General features: G+C 48.2%; 1 protein-coding gene across 2 annotated transcripts; it reads left to right on the forward strand.

Moving 5' to 3' along the window:
- The first annotated feature begins 1,263 nt into the window (after nt 1-1,263).
- Nucleotides 1,264-15,385, forward strand: Znf12 (zinc finger protein 12). Of its 2 annotated transcripts, XM_038345826.1 has the most exons (5): nt 1,264-1,399; nt 2,224-2,283; nt 6,155-6,281; nt 6,525-6,620; nt 11,735-15,385. In XM_038345826.1, the coding sequence occupies exons 2-5, from the start codon at nt 2,269-2,271 to the stop codon at nt 13,555-13,557; spliced, it is 2,061 nt and encodes a 686-aa protein (XP_038201754.1). In that variant the 5' UTR covers nt 1,264-1,399; nt 2,224-2,268; the 3' UTR covers nt 13,558-15,385. The 2 variants fall into 2 exon arrangements, with proteins under 2 accessions (XP_038201754.1, XP_038201753.1); XM_038345825.1 differs by lacking the exons at nt 1,264-1,399; nt 2,224-2,283 and having other exon boundaries at nt 4,471-6,281.
- The last annotated feature ends 363 nt before the right edge of the window (nt 15,386-15,748 follow it).

The raw sequence follows: 15,748 nt of genomic DNA on the forward strand, positions 1-15,748 counted from the left end.
GACCCTTGTTCTGTCTGTACACACGGAAATCTTTTCTTAATACGAAAATCTATAGGCTTGAGATATCCTCATTGCAAGGAAGGAATTCCTTTTCGGAAAGACCCGAGTCCCCTCTGTGCAATGTAAATCTCAGGAAAGAGAGTGTTCCTATCTCCTTGTCACCTGGGGAGTGTAGTCAGGGCCCCTGTTCAGAGATGTAACTACCTGCTTGTCCCAGGGATGTGGGAGCTTTAGCTTCGTGAGATAAGACCAGCTCAGATGGGCACCTCAGTGGCCAAGTGACCTCAGAACAGACCTGGGAGGAGAGGCAGCCATTCTTGCAGAGCTGTCCTTCCAAGGAGGAAGAGTCTTCCTCCTGAGACCACAGGCACCTGCAGTGTCTGAAGGGTTATTCATGATGCTTCTGCCTCCTGCCTACTCTTCACGGGGCAGTGGTTCACCTGCGATGGGCACCACCCGTTGACTGGGGCGCTTCGTTCATGATGAAACTTATTTCCTGCAACTATGTAGAGAATTTTCTCATTGGCAGCTTTCGTTCCGTCTCCATCAACTTTGGAAACCGACAGGACAAGAACCCGGTTGCGTTAAGGAGCAAGGGTGGAACTGGGAAAATCATTGACCAAATGGTATCATGTTTGAACATTGTTATTGTTGGCTGACTTCAAATATCGAGGCATCTGTAATAGGACTTTCTGTGTGTCCGTACTGGTTGCTTTTAGAACTTTTATGCCTTCGTTGTGTGATCCAGAAAAATCACTATTTTTGTCTTCTCTCCCTTCTTCGGAAAAAACTGCTGGTCATTTCTTGTAGTTGGTGTTTTATGAAAACTTCTAGCACTTCGGTTAATAGAGCACGACACACAGTTATCTGTCAGAATCCGCCTTTTATCTAAAAGTCCCTGGCCAGGAGAGGGAGTGGTGCCTCAAAGATAGAACCCCTCGGGCCATTTCTGGAGACTCAAAGGGAGTGGGGACCAACACGACGGTGACCGCGGGGCCCCGAATTATTGTTGCTCCCAGCTTGGTGAGACGAGGAAGAGACTTGTGCGACGGTCCCTAGAAACAGGGGCGCCTAGACTTCTGGGAGTCCACCCTCTTCGCCGGGGTGAGAGGAAGACCACAGGGACCCGCTACTTCGGGAACTCGGCTGCGCGTGCGCACCTCGGCCTGCGTGCGAGCTCGCGCGTGCGCACGATCGCTGCACCGCCCTGGCTTCCTACGGTCTGTGTTTCTGCCCTCGCTCCCGCAGCTTTGCCTTGCGCGAGTTGGAGTGGTGGAGAGTGCGGGTCCGAGGCCGGAGCGTCCGGGTCCGCAGCGGGCGGGCACAGCTGTGCAGGCCGGGGAGGCCGAGGGCCGGGCTGACAGAGGTGTCAAGACCCGGGCCCGGCGCGGCCTCCTAGGTGAGGCCTGGGGATGCAGATCGCGGCCTTGGTGGGGGAGGCTGGATCTTGCTTGCGGGGGAGGCGGGGCGGGGGGCTGAGCAATCAGCGCCTGAGCGAAGCCTCTGCTCCCTCCTTCCATAGTGTTAGGGATCCGGGATGGTCGCAGTGGTCAGGCTGAAGGCAGGGTGGCTGCGCCACTTTGGGCAGCGTTGTCAGAGGACGAGGCGTGCGGGCATAGCAGGGGTTAGCGGCCTGAGCTGCAGAGGCTCTGTCCACACTCCTTCCTCACGCAATACTCCTTCCTCTCACCGCTTCAGATTCTCACGGTGTCACTCGGCACCCATCGGTACCCGTGCACTGTCTGCTTGGCTCCCTCGAGTCTGTCCCTTCAACATCATAGGGTTTAGTTCCGAGAAAGTTTGTGGGGAGACTGTCTGCCATGGTGGTGACTTAACCGATGTCACACTGAAGTGTTTTCAGTAGGAGTGCTCAGTCCCAGGCTGACATTCCTTCTGCAGTATTAAAGATGCAGTCACAATATCACCTAATTTTATACAAATATAGTCACCACCAGGCTAACTGTGTTGTTTTCAGAGCAGCCTGTGAGTATTCTTTTGTATCCCTATTAAACAATGTAAATTATTTAACCAGCATTTCGTGTTAGTTTACCTAGACAGTCCCGTCCATCCATTCCCCATGCATCGTTAAAACTCTCCAGTCCCTTCTGAAAGCCAACGAGACCATCACCCATAAGGTTTCCTTCTTGGAATGTTCTAGTAGGTTTTTCTATAGATTTCCCACTTGTTGTACCACTAATAATGGCTTTGTTTCTCCTTCCCCAGACCCAATCCGAGTACTTCTCCAGACTTTTCCTTCGGCAGCAGAAGATGACAACATCCTTGGTAAGTTTTTTTCTCTTCACATCTCTATGGTCTCGTTTGGTCCATGCACTCAGAGAGGCGAAGAACAGTTCAGGCTTTAAAAGGGAAAATAGATAAAAGAGTCAGACAAAACCATACTGAGCAGTAGTAAGTGGTTTTTGTTGTGCTTATAGCTCCAGGTAGCACGGCCCTTGAAGAGTCCTTATGATGGTGTAGTTGTCACCTTGACCAGATTCAGAGACGTGGGAGATGGGCCTCTGGGAGTGTCTCTGTGTGTGTGGGTGGGGGTGCCTGTGTGTGTGGTGGGGGTGTCTTGTTATATTCACTGATGTGGAGAAACTTGTTTGATTGTGGGCAAGACCATCCCCCTGGGCATCCTGGGCTATGTAAGATGGAGAGAATGACTTTCACACTAGCAGGCACGCCTTCCTTCTCTGTTTCCCGGTCATGGATTCGATGTGGCTAGCTGCTTTCTGCTCCTGCTGCCTGGGTTATTCTCCATGATGGATTGTAGCCTTGACGATCTACAGCCCAGCTCTCCAATGGTAACAGGCAGAGAAAAAAGTGGTTCACGAAGAGACAAGAATGAACCTTTGCTCAGCCTGATTTTATGGTAACCGGCGCCGGAGCAGGACTTACAGGGTCCGGCCCAGATCATTTAACTTTAGCCATACTTAAACACAGCACAGTTCTGGAAAAAAGTATTCAGATAACAATGAACTCAGCCCCAAGTGGACAACAACTCAAGACATGTTTACACTGAGATTCTTTACAAAGTCCATCTGGCTTCTTTCACAAGCATGGCTACCGTTGGCCCAGAGATAGTGCCCGAGTCCAGGGAGTTTGACCAAGGTAAACATAGTGCCGGTGGGTGTCAGGATTGGCCTGGCCCTAAGATGACATAGAAGTCTCTTAGGTTGTCGTGAAGCACAAGTGACGTCACTTGTAAGAGTGGGGCTCATGGTCTAAAAACAATGTTTAAGATGTAGGGGACAAATGTCTTAAATAAGCAAAGACAAATTCTGGGAGATAAGGGCAGAGCCTGTCTCGTCAGACAGCAGAGGATCACCGGGCTGTAAACGACATCATCCTAGCGTTCCAGGAAGAACAGCTGCGTACCTCAGCTGTTGAACTCTTCTGGCTTCCCCAGTGCTTACCCGTGTGCACAAGGTCTTTCTGCTCTGTACAGTATCCTGACACACACACACACACACACACACACTGTTGACGCAGCCTGTCTCTAGTCTTCTGTCAGTTTCTGTCTTGCTGCCCTCGTCCCGGAGTTAGGATTTCTTCTGCCTTCACGTGGCACTTCTTAACCCTGCTCTGACCTCGCTCTTCTGGTGTTAGCCAGTGGCTCTGTGTTGGTCCACCTGTGGATCAGCCAGCTGCCTGCTGACCACCTCTGTGGACCATGGCCCTACAACACCCAATAGACTGTGGCATCCACGCACGTCAGTCTTTCTCAGCCCATCATTTTGCCTTCTGTTCTTTTCCTTTCCTCGTTCTGTTGTCCAATTCAAAGGATGCAGTTCGTTCAAAACTGTCCCATTTTCTGTCACCGTGTTCAGTTTTCTTTTACGGTCTCAGTAGCTTTTCTTTGTTCTATTTCCATTTCTTTGTTTTTGCGGCATCGGTTGATTTGAAAAGGGGTCTTGATGTGTAGATCAGGCTGCCCCTGAGCTCTTGATCCTCCCTCTTCCACCAAGAGTTAAAGGCGTATACTACCATCCCTGGCCCTGGTGATGACTTTCAGTGTCGCACAAAGTTAAGGGACAGACCCCTTGGACTTTTTCAGCCCTCACTTAACCCTCCTTCCCTTTGGCTGGAGTTATTTGTTTATTGGAGTCATTTATTCTCCCGCAGATGCCAGTGTGCTCTCCTAGACACCAGCGTTCTCCAAAGAACGGAATATTCCCTCCCAGGTGCTCACCTAGTTCCCTCAGTGCGGGAGTCTCAGATAGAAACGCACAGGTTGGGAATATCTACGAATGTGAGAATAGAGTGGTCGTTCTCAGAGCTGGTCCGTGGCGGCTTTTACTAGAAGAGAGGCTCTACTGCTCTGAGACAGATTCTGTCAGCTTACACTTACGGAGTCATAGATCTCTGCTCTTGTTTTATCTTACTGTTTGGGTTGATGGTATTTTTGTTGTTGTTTGGGTTTTTTTTTAATTACTTTGTGGGTGTGTACATGCCATGTTGGGTGTGTGGAGGTCAAAGGACAACTTTCAGGAGTCAGGTCACGGGGATTGAACTCGAGTTGCTAGATTTGGTGGCAAGCACCTTCACCTGCTGATCCATCTTGCTGGCCCTTGTGTTTTTATTCGTAAGATGCTCTGTTGTTTCCTTTCATTTCCTAGAGCATTGGCTTCACATCTTTCTTCCTCTCTCGAAAACTGGCTTACAGGTCACTGGCTTGAAGCATGCTTATAATAATATATATTCGATAACCAGCAATAGGTTAAATACCGATGGAATCTACTTCACTGTACTAAGTGCTTCTCATAGGGTCCATGATACCCCCTGATGTTCACGGGTGGCGGTGATGCTGTGGCGGGAAGCGGCTGCACTGCTGATATGTTCGGGTGATGCTGTTATGCTAGGGTGATGCTGATGTGTTCGGGTGATGCTGTGGCGGGAGGCAGCTGCACGGCTGCTGTGTTCCGGTGATGCTGTTGTGTTCGGGTGATGCTGTTGTATTCAGGTGATGCTGTGGAGGGAGGTAGCTGCACGGCTGTGTGTTCATGAATGAAACAGTTTAAACACTAAATGGAAGTTTGAGGAGCTGAGGACATAGCTGTGTGGTTAAACACTTGTCCCACAGAGTGTGGACTGGAGTTCAGATTTCCAGAAACCCATAAAAATGCCAGGAGGATGTGCCTGCCTGTAATGGCAGCCTTGAAAGAAAGCGACAAGGGGATCCCAGGAAGACTACCATGTCCCTAAGTTCTGGGCTTGATTAAGAGGCTGTGCAACGGACAGTGTTGAAGAATCTGGGGTGTCTGTGTCGAGAGTGCAGGAGGAGACCTGACCTGGTGCTGATTTGGGAAGGGTTTGTACATGGAGGGCAGTTTAACTGCCGTGAATCCACGCAGGCTCCTCCATCAAAGCAGTCAGTGATCTGGAAACCCGAGTGAGAGAAGAGCCAACAGAGGACACAAGGAAGAGTCAGGGAAGTAAGGGGGGGGAGACTAATATCATTCATGTAATGGAGACCAGATGGAGAGTGTTCCAAAGAGTGGGGTGCACCTAGGATTGTGTGGGGGCTCCTCAGGACTGAGCTCTTCAGTGGTGGGAACTGTTTCTGATGGGTTTTGTGTCCCCAGTAGCCAGCATTATTCCTGGCTTGTAGTTCAAGCCCAGTACTTTCTTAATGTGTATAAATGAGTCCCAAGGCAGTTGGGGTTTTTCTTTCTGTTTTTCATGTGTGTGTGTTATGTGTATTTGTGTCTCTGCACAGTTTTGCTTGTGTGTGAGTGCGTGTGGAGGCCCAGGGCTGGTGCTGGGAACCGTCATTCACCCTTCTACTTGATTCCTTGAAGGAAGATCTTAGTCAAACCCAAGGCTCTCCAGTATGGCTAGTCTCACTAGCCAGCTTCCTCTGGAGAGCCCCTAGCTTGTCTTCCAAGATTAGAACTACAGAGAGGCTGTCATGCCTACCTGGCATTTCCCTGGGTTTCTGGAAACCTAATCTGGTACTCAGTAATACTGCAAGTGCTTTAGGAGCCGTCTCTAGCCCCAAGGCAGTGTGTTCTGATAGGCAGGCTTTCCTTTCACAGTCTGATATAAAATAAAATGTGCAGTGTTCATGGTCGACAGCACAGCGAGCTTGGGAAGAGCTTGTCTTCAGATGCCTGTTCCTTGTGATTGCATTCTGAGCATGTTGTTGCAGGGCCCACTGTCCTTCAGGGACGTGGCTGTGGCCTTCACCCAGGAGGAGTGGCAGCGGCTGGGCTCTGAGGAGAGGACGACGTACAGGGACGTGATGCTGGAGACCTACAGCAACCTCGTTTCCGTGGGTGAGCACCGCTTCCTTCTCAGCTGCTCAGATGTGGGGTTGCCTTTAAAGTCATTAGAGAGTTGGTGGCTTTAATTTGAGCTCTGTGGGATGATTGTGAGCAGTTCGCTCTGATTGGCCGTTCTGTAACGATAAAGCGCAAGGGCTTGTGCTCTCCCGCCAGTACAGCGGCAGTTGCCCTGCACGGTGGAAATGATGAAGCCAGGCCGGCAGGCTCAAGCTGTGTTTCATTTCTCATTAACAGGGTGTCACATTATCAAACCGGATGTTATCATCAAGTTGGAACAAGGAGAAGAGCCATGGATAGTAGAAGGAGCATTCTCACCTCAGAGCTATCCAGGTGTGTTAGTGGAGGCAGAGAGGCAGAGATGAGGTGGTAACTGGGGCGTTTCTCCCAGGAACATTCTGATCATCCCACGCTTTGGAAGTTACTGAAGGTAGTTAGTCGCTCCTAAAGGTTTCTTCCCCACGAACATATATGCTTATAGAGAATCTCCCCCTGGCTACCTCTTTCCAGAATCAAAGGTTCCTAGCTGCCTGTGAAGGGCGCTCACCTTTAAGCCAGCACTCGGGAGACAGAGGCAGGCTGAATTCAAGGCCAACCAGGGTTACACAGAAGAGTCACCCATTATCATAGTTTTCTTAGGTGTTCATAAGTGTATTGTCAGTAATCAGCCTTCAGCTCTTAGGCTGTTAACCCCTTTACGTTTATTTTCATTCTCTCCGACCGTGAGATGCTTTGGGCTCTGTGTCGGTCACTTCCCTGTGGCTGTGATAAAGCCTCACAAAAGGAGCTCACAGCTCCTGGTACACAGCCCGTCACAGCCTGGCAGTTGCAGCAACAGGGCTTGGAGGCAGCGGCTCATGCTGTGCCCGCACTGCGTCCGCAGTCAGGAAACGGGGTGATGCTTGCTGGTGCACAGCTCCCTTCTCATTTTCATTCAGGCCAGAATCCTAGCCCAGGGACTGGTACTCTATCAGGATGACCCCACAGGGTGCCTAGAAGCTGGACTTCTAGGTGATTGACAGTATTAACCATCATGGGCTCTTTTTTTAAAGCCTTTATTTTTATCTTATATGTATGTTTTGCCTGTGTATGTGTCTGTGTAACGTGTGCATGCAGTGCTTGTGGAGGACAGAAGAGGGGTTGGATGCCCTCAGCTGGAGTTCTATGGCTGTGAGTAGCTGTCTGGGTGCTAGGAATCTAACCCAGGTCCTCTGGAGGAGCAACTAGTGTTCTTAACTGATAATCCATCTCTCCAGCCCCTTTCATTCTATTTACTGTCATTATTGGGAGTGTGTGTACAGGTTCAACAGCATGCACCTGAGGTCACTGGACACTGTGACTGTGGAGTGGTTCTTTCCTTCTGTGTTCACGTGGGAGTCAGAGGTTGAACTTAGGTTGCTAGGTTTGTTCAGCAAGCTTCTTTACCCAATGAGCCATCTCACCTCCCACCTGTAGCTGGTGTGTTTTACTCTTTGCTCTTAGGGGGCCTGCCACACAGTCCCAAATAAATATACAGAGACATAGTCTTCCTTAGGAATGCCCGGTTTTAGCTTGTCTTGATGCTAGCCAGTTTTTCTTAACTTAAGTTATCCTGTTTGCCTCTGGCCTTTTACCTTTCTCCTTCCTTCCTTCCTTCCTTCCTTCCTTCCTTCCTTTCTTTCTTTTTGGTTTTTCAAGACAGGGTTTCACTGTAGTTTTGTATCCTGTCCTGGAACTAGCTCTTGTAGACCAAGCTGGTCTCGAACTCACAGATCCTCTTGCCTCTGCCTCCCAAGTGCTGGAATTAAAGTCATGTGCCACCACCACCCAGCCCTTTCTCTGTTCTATATTTCTTTCTTTTCTTTTCTTCTTATCCCGTGGCTGACTGGCCCCTGTCGTCCTCTGTCCTCCTTTTCTCACTCCTCCCTCTCTTCTCCTTCTCTTTGTTCTTTGCCTGGCAGCCCTGCCTGTTTCTCTCTTTTGCCTAGCTATTGGCTATTCAGCTCTTTATTAGACCAATCGGGTGTTTGTAGGCAAAGTAACACAGCTTCACAGAGTTAAGAAAAAATGCAAAGCCGGGTGGTGGTGGCGCACGCCTTTAATCCCAGCACTCTGGAAGCAGAGGCAGGCAGATCTCTGAGTTCGAGGCCAGCCTGGTCTACAAGAGCTAGTTCCAGGACAGGCTCAGGAAAACCCTGTCTCGAAAAACCAAAAAAAAAAAAAAAAAAAAAAAAAAGCAACACATCTTGCATCATTAAGCAAATATTCCACAGCATGAATGAATTGAACACATCTAAAATAATAATCCACAACACCCACCTCTTTATTTTCTTTGAGGTCGGCTTATAAAATCCCTGTCCTAAACCATTTGACCCTGGCCTGTCCCTGCCTCCGTGGCCAGGTCTTCTCATTCTTTGGAAATCCAGCCTGATGATGTTTAGCTCCTGCAGACCTGGTCTCTCTCTTGCTTCCAAAACACTTGTTTTTCTCTTAGCTTTGTACTTGCTCTCTTCCCCAGCCCTTGAATGATGTTCCATTGTATTGTGTACATAAACAACATTTGATTAATTTCTCTTTCCACCTTCTGAAGTATCTAGGAAGGGTATTTTTCCACCTGTGCCCTGGCTTCATGATTCTTCAGAGGGCTTCTCTACTGTCAAGTCTGAAGTTTTTCTTCGCCTGCTTGTTTCTCTGCAGACTCACACCCGTGTTGCAGCTGCATGGCACCTGCTGTCTTTTCTCTGCTTACAGCGAGTGTTTCTCTCATTCTTGCTGTTTGTGAAATTGATCATGAACTCTTTCAGCTTATGGCTGCTGAGCACTTTTCCTATCCCCTTAATTAATTTATTGCATACTTCTCGTTTCTCACCATGGCCCTCATAGACTCTCTGAGAATATTTACTCATCGGGTGGTGCAGGTCTCCAGAGTGGCTGTGTGTTTTTCCCTTAGGAAATGTCTTATTTACCTTTTATGCCATTTTAATGTAAGCATGAAATGCGTCTGGACTGCTGTTGCTCCTGATTGACTTGGGAAGACTCTTCGCCGTAGGTACCCAGTTGATCCTCTACAAAGAAAACCTGTCTCAGAGTCGTAGCCCTAACGACTCTGAACCGCCTGCAAGAGTTTCCTGAAACCCTCACTAACCACATTTGCTCCATGGTCCTAGCATGTTCTCGTCATGGGGTTTTCATCTCTGCGCTTTACACTTCACTAGGAAGGGCTGTGCTGTCAAGTTTCCTCCCCTGGAAGTATTTTCTTTCCCAGCTCTTATCATTACTCCAGTTCCACCTTTCTCTCTGCATTAAAAGTAGGCAGGACGTCTAGCAGGAAAGCTTAGGAACAGAGACTTGTAGGTGCCCGTGTGCTAAGAATTTGCTGGCTATCCCAGGAATCCTAGCATAAGGCCGTGGGCACTGTGATCTGTGTCAGCCAACATAATAGGATGTGATGATGTATATAGTATTGACCTCCAGAACAAATCAGTGTTCCACATGACCCTCTTTCTCAGTTAATAGCCTGCTTTTCCTGGGACAGAATGTTTGCAGTTATGACCTATCCTGCCTGGCTTTGAGTCATTTTTGAGTCCAGGTGGTGACGTATTGTTTTTTGGCACTGTTGGATTCTGGGAGGGCATAAGAAGAATAAGATTAATAATTTGAGATTTGATATGCATGACATTGAGTGAAGTAGGTCCATCCCATAATTTCTGAGATAAGTGAAAGCAGACCCACCATTGGAAGAGCGCGCTGAGGGCCCTGGCGCCCGTTTGCACAGGAAGTGGAACTCAGAATTAGCCTGCGGCAGGTGGTGTGGGACGGCGGTGTTGGCGCTTTTCAGCTGCTGTCATGCAGTGCCATGGCGGGTGGGGTTCTTCCCAGGGGCCACGGGCTCCCAGATAACCACAGACTTATTACTAATTATAAACACTCGACTAATAACTTGGGCTCGTTACTAACTAGCTCTTAGAACTTAAATAACCCATAATTCTTATCTACAGTCTAACACATGGTGGTACCTTCTTTCAGCATGGCATGTTCATTTCCTGCTTCCTCTGTGTCTGACTGGCAGCTCTATCCTTCTCCGTTCCCGAGCTTTCTTTTTGTTCACAAGTCTCAACTAATCTCTACCTGCCTACCTATTGGCCATTTAGCCTTTTATTAAACCAATCAGAAGGCACCTTGGCAAAGACACATCTTCACAATGAATGAAAAGATTATTCCACAACACAGCATGACCAAGGGAACAGAGAAGAAAGAGTTTATGTGGGGCTGATGGTTCCAGAAGGATAATATATCGCTATCACAGCAGGGCATGGTAGCAAGAGGCGGGAGCAGCTGCTGAGAGCTCACATCTCAGTCTACAGACAGGAAGCAGAGAGAAAATGCCAGAGTCTTTTGAAACCCAAAAGCTTCTCTTACTGATACTTCCTTCCAAATAGCCACCCACTGGGGACCAAGTATTTAAATGCTCAAGACTTACAGGGAACATCTCGTTCAAACCAACACAGAGCTGGCAGATTGAAAGCGGGAAAAATAAATGCTCAGGAAACCTTCAGCATGTATTCTGTGCCTCTTGCTGTCATGAGCATTTCGAGTCCTGTAATCCCACAACAACCGTGTGAGGTAAAGCCCGTCACTTCCTGCTGATAGGTGGAGATGGTGGCTGTAGAGGCTGTTAAGTAGCTCTCCCTGGGTGACCGTATCAGCTCAGACAGCACAGTTAGGAACTGTCCAGCTAGGAACAGTTGTACATTTCATGGTCAAAGTGAGTTCAGTCCTAAACCACAGCCTTGATAGAAATCCTTTTTTTTTTTTTAATTCAAAGCTTTTAGGGGATGACATCTTTTTCTGTGCCTTTTGATACTCCCTGTCTCACATAGATGTTCCAGAACTCGCCTTCCAAGTGAAGCTTAGAGGGAAATCCTGGGTCTCAGGTTCTAGACACGAGGAATTTAGGTGTAAAATTTATGTGACACTGTTGTGTGGAATGCAAACGAGATACTATGGTAGGATGCATGTGGAGAACGAGGCACAGGTGTGTCAGCGTGGCCAGCAGCGCCTCAGATTCCAGCCTCTCCCCGTGTGAGTGATGTGGAGAAAGTACTTGTCGGCCACCACACCGTCCTGTTTCCGGATGTCTTGGGCAGTGGCGCTCCTAACTGTCCTGCAGGCTCTCCCTTGCTCCAGGTCCTTTTATCCAACCCCCCCCCCCCCGCCCCTTTCCACCAGTCATTGCTCTGGATCTGTGAACAAAGTGTTAGAGAGTGACCCAGATCAAAGGTGCTACCTGTCATCAGTTTCCTTCCCTTACCGCCCGTGGAGATCTGTCCGTTACTCCAAACGATTCAGCAGGTGGATATTCACAGGATTGTGAAGCTAAACTCAAAACGAGAGGCTGTGTATCAGTTGTCAGACCATGTCTTATGTAGGAAAATGTACAAACTTGGGTTCATTTTGTTTTTCTTCAGATGAAATCTGGCAGGCGAATGACCTGACGGAGAAAGCCCAGGGAGCTGGAAAGAAGCTCTCGAGGTCGGCTGTGCTCAGCTACAGAAGCATGGTCGGAAAGACAGGCGATGCTGCCGGTGAAGCTGCTCCTGCAGAAACACTTGTTCCTTCAGGGAAAGTCATCCCTAAATGCAGCTCCTGCGCGAAGAGCTTGACGTGTATCTCCGCCTTCATCAGCAGCGATGGAAGCTACGCAAAGATGAAGCCCAATGTCTGTGCTGGATGTGGGAAATCGCTGCTCCACGCTAAGCCCGAGAAAACACATCCAGGAGATGATTCTTATGAATTTAGTCAGAATGAAGATGATTACATTCTAAGTGAAGAAAATTTTTACCAAAAAATTTGTACTTTGGAGAAGCCCTTTGAATATGTTGAGTGCCAGAAATCCTTCCCAAAGAACACAGTTTTTGTTGATCCTGTGGAAGAGAAGCCCTATGATTGGAGTGAGTCTGAAATGGCTTTCCTCCAGATGTCAGAGCTCAGTGTTCACCAGGGTTCTCACATGGAAATGAAACCCTACGAGTGCCGGGAATGCGGGAAGTCCTTCTGTAAAAAGTCAAAATTCATCATCCACCAGAGAACTCACACGGGAGAGAAACCCTTTAAGTGCAACCAGTGTGGGAAGTCCTTCTGCCAGAAGGGAACCCTCACGGTGCATCAGAGGACACACACAGGGGAGAAGCCCTATGAGTGTCACGAATGCGGGAAAAACTTCTACCAGAAGTTACACCTCATCCAGCACCAGAGGACTCACTCGGGAGAGAAGCCCTATGAGTGCAGCTACTGTGGGAAGTCCTTCTGCCAGAAGACGCACCTCACGCAGCACCAGAGGACACACTCGGGCGAGAGGCCCTACATCTGTCCCGACTGTGGAAAGACTTTCTCTCAGAAGTCAGCCCTTAACGACCACCAGAAGATCCACAGCGGGGTGAAGCTGTACAAGTGCAGCGAGTGTGGCAAGTGCTTCTGTCGCAAGTCCACGCTCACCACCCACATGCGGACGCACACCGGGGAGAAGCCCTACGAGTGCAACGAGTGCGGGAAGTTCTTCTCCAGGCTGTCCTACCTGACCGTGCACTACAGGACCCACTCAGGGGAGAAGCCCTACGAGTGTGCCGAGTGCGGGAAGACCTTCTACCTGAACTCGGCCCTCATGCGGCACCAGAGGGTGCACACGGGAGAGAAGCCTTACGAGTGCAGCGAGTGCGGGAAGCTGTTCTCACAGCTGTCCTACCTCACCGTGCACCACCGAACTCACTCAGGAGTGAAGCCCTACGAGTGCAGCGAGTGTGGGAAGACCTTCTACCAGAACTCGGCCCTGTGCCGGCACCGGAGAATCCACAGAGGGGAGAAGCCCTACGAGTGCTACATATGCGGGAAGTTCTTCTCGCAGATGTCCTACCTCACCATCCACCACCGGATCCACTCAGGGGAGAAGCCCTACGAGTGCAGCGAGTGCGGGAAGACCTTCTGCCAGAACTCCGCCCTGAACAGGCACCAGCGGACACACACAGGGGAAAAAGCCTACGAGTGTTATGAGTGTGGGAAGTGCTTCTCGCAAATGTCGTACCTCACCATCCATCACCGGATCCACTCTGGGGAGAAGCCCTTTGAATGCAGCGAGTGCGGGAAAGCCTTCTCTCGGATGTCCTACCTCACCGTGCACTACAGAACACACTCGGGAGAGAAGCCCTACGAGTGCACCGAGTGTGGGAAGAAGTTCTACCACAAGTCAGCGTTCAATAGCCATCAGAGGATTCACCGAAGAGGGAGCACCATGTAGCTGTGTGGGAGGCTCCCCTACAGCGGACTCAGATGACTGCCTCAGTGAGCGAGTGGAGCCCTGTGTACATTTGTTCCTCAGCACCCAGAGCTTCCATGTCCAAGGATTCAACCGACCAGAACTATTTAGGGAAAAGGTTTTATCTATACTGAATATATACAGACTTTTTTCTTGTACAATATAACAACTTTGATTTGCATTTGTATGATATTAAGCATTATAGATCATCTAAAGATGAGTTAAAATGCATAGGAAGATTATGTAGGCTGTATACAAATGCAGCATTTTACATAGGGACTTAATATAACTGCAGACTTTGGTGTTCAGGTGGTCCTAGAACCACACTCACACATACCAAAGGATACTTTATCAGAGAGCCCACACAAGTGAGCAGGACATGTCCATGTGAAGTAGATCCATCCGGAAATTCACAGGGCAGAATCCATAGTTGTGAACAGAGCACATAGCAGCCTATCCAGGAGTAAGAATGTATAAATATGTTTCAGCGTGATTTCAGACAGCCGTTAGGGAGTCGACTCACTTAAATGTGAGACATACACTCCTTTGGAAACTGCTAGTACTAAGGGATGTTTTGTAAAAATTAAGATAATCCACTAGAAATAAGTACACTCTGTAACTACAGGATATAAAATGTCAGTCGAGTTAGCCAAGTTTGCTGCATTAAACTGGCAAATAATTCCCTAGGAACACAGGACTTGGGATTTTTTGTTCTTATTTTAGTAACCATCACAGAAATCATATGTTCGTTCTGTTTTAATCAAGCTTAGAAAAGTGTATCCTTAGTTTGTAACATGGTAAGGTAGCCCATTCTAACTAAGTTCACATCTTGTTACTTTCTGAATATGCATTTCACTGAAGTAGGATTTGAAAGTTATGAACTATGCTTTTTCCTTGTTGCTTGTATTTTAAAATGCATTTGGTCATTGTTACAGGATTATATCTGTAATAAGCCAATTTTTTGTTGTTTTAACTATAGCAAAGACGACAGATATGTATCTATAAAATAGGAAACTCTGAATAGATCATTTTAAATTAAGCCAGAAGTCTTCAAGGGTGAGAAGTAGCTTTAGCACTCACTACTCTGTACAACCACGACCTAAGAATGTGCTCCTTCCTCTCTGCTGTTTGCTTGCTTACTTTTTATGTAGATGCTGAGGTCGTAGGGCACAAGGGCTGCGCAGCTGTCTGTGCTAGTATGCTGCCATCACTAGGAGGTGAGAACGCATAAATCAGGGTGTGGCAGACATCATCCCTGCCTCTGTCACTCCCTCCTTGCTCTTTGCCCTCCTGGGAGTATGGGCTATAACTCCTGGTAAGTGTCATTGGTAGTGATAATCCTTCCCTGTAGCCTTGGGCCCAAGTCTAAAGAGTTAACGGGGTCATCAGAGATCATCTCTTGAAAGGGTTTCCTCAAAGAAGCTGAACCTTAGTGAGCACCGCCTCGTCTGGATGTGGTGCTAATGAGACTCCCTACAGTGGCCACAGTGTGACAGTCATGCCATACAGAAGTAGAATAGACTGGGACCTGATGTCACAGAGGCACGAAACCAGCTTGACTGTAGCCACTCCATATCTGGACTGTTTCTTTTTCTAAGAAACTATGTGTTTCTAAGCCACTTGACTTAGGAACATTCTGCAAGTAACAAGACAGTCTACCTGGTATAGTATTATACTTTGTAGGAGTTATGCAATTCAGAAGTGGGCTTTAGCTAAATCATTTATTTTGATGTGTTAATAGAGAGATTTATTATCTGTAAATTTGTATGTAAATAATCTGAACTTTGAAAATGAATTTGAAACAAACGTATATGCTTTCTTGAGCTGTCCTGTCATTAGCTTGTAAGATTATTTTCCTATGTGTTTGTGTGTGCACAAGTGTGTAGAGGCCCAAGGACAACTTTCAGGCGACGTCTTGTTTGCTGAGGCAGGGTGTCCCTAACTGGCCTGGAGTTCACCAAGTAAGCTAGGCTGGCCCAGCATGTCTCAGGAGCCACCTGTCTCCAGCTCCTCATTGCTGAGATTACAGGTGCCCATGGTTCCATTTTGTACATGGATTTTGGAGCTGGAACTTGATTCATACATGTGCACAGCAGGCACGTAACCAACAGCTAGCCACAGCCATAGCTGACTTTTTTCACATGGGTTCTGGGAATAACTCAGAGCCTCATGA

This window comes from Arvicola amphibius, chromosome 10 (assembly GCF_903992535.2).
Source record: "Arvicola amphibius chromosome 10, mArvAmp1.2, whole genome shotgun sequence".
In the NCBI taxonomy this organism is placed as follows: domain Eukaryota; kingdom Metazoa; phylum Chordata; class Mammalia; order Rodentia; family Cricetidae; genus Arvicola; species Arvicola amphibius.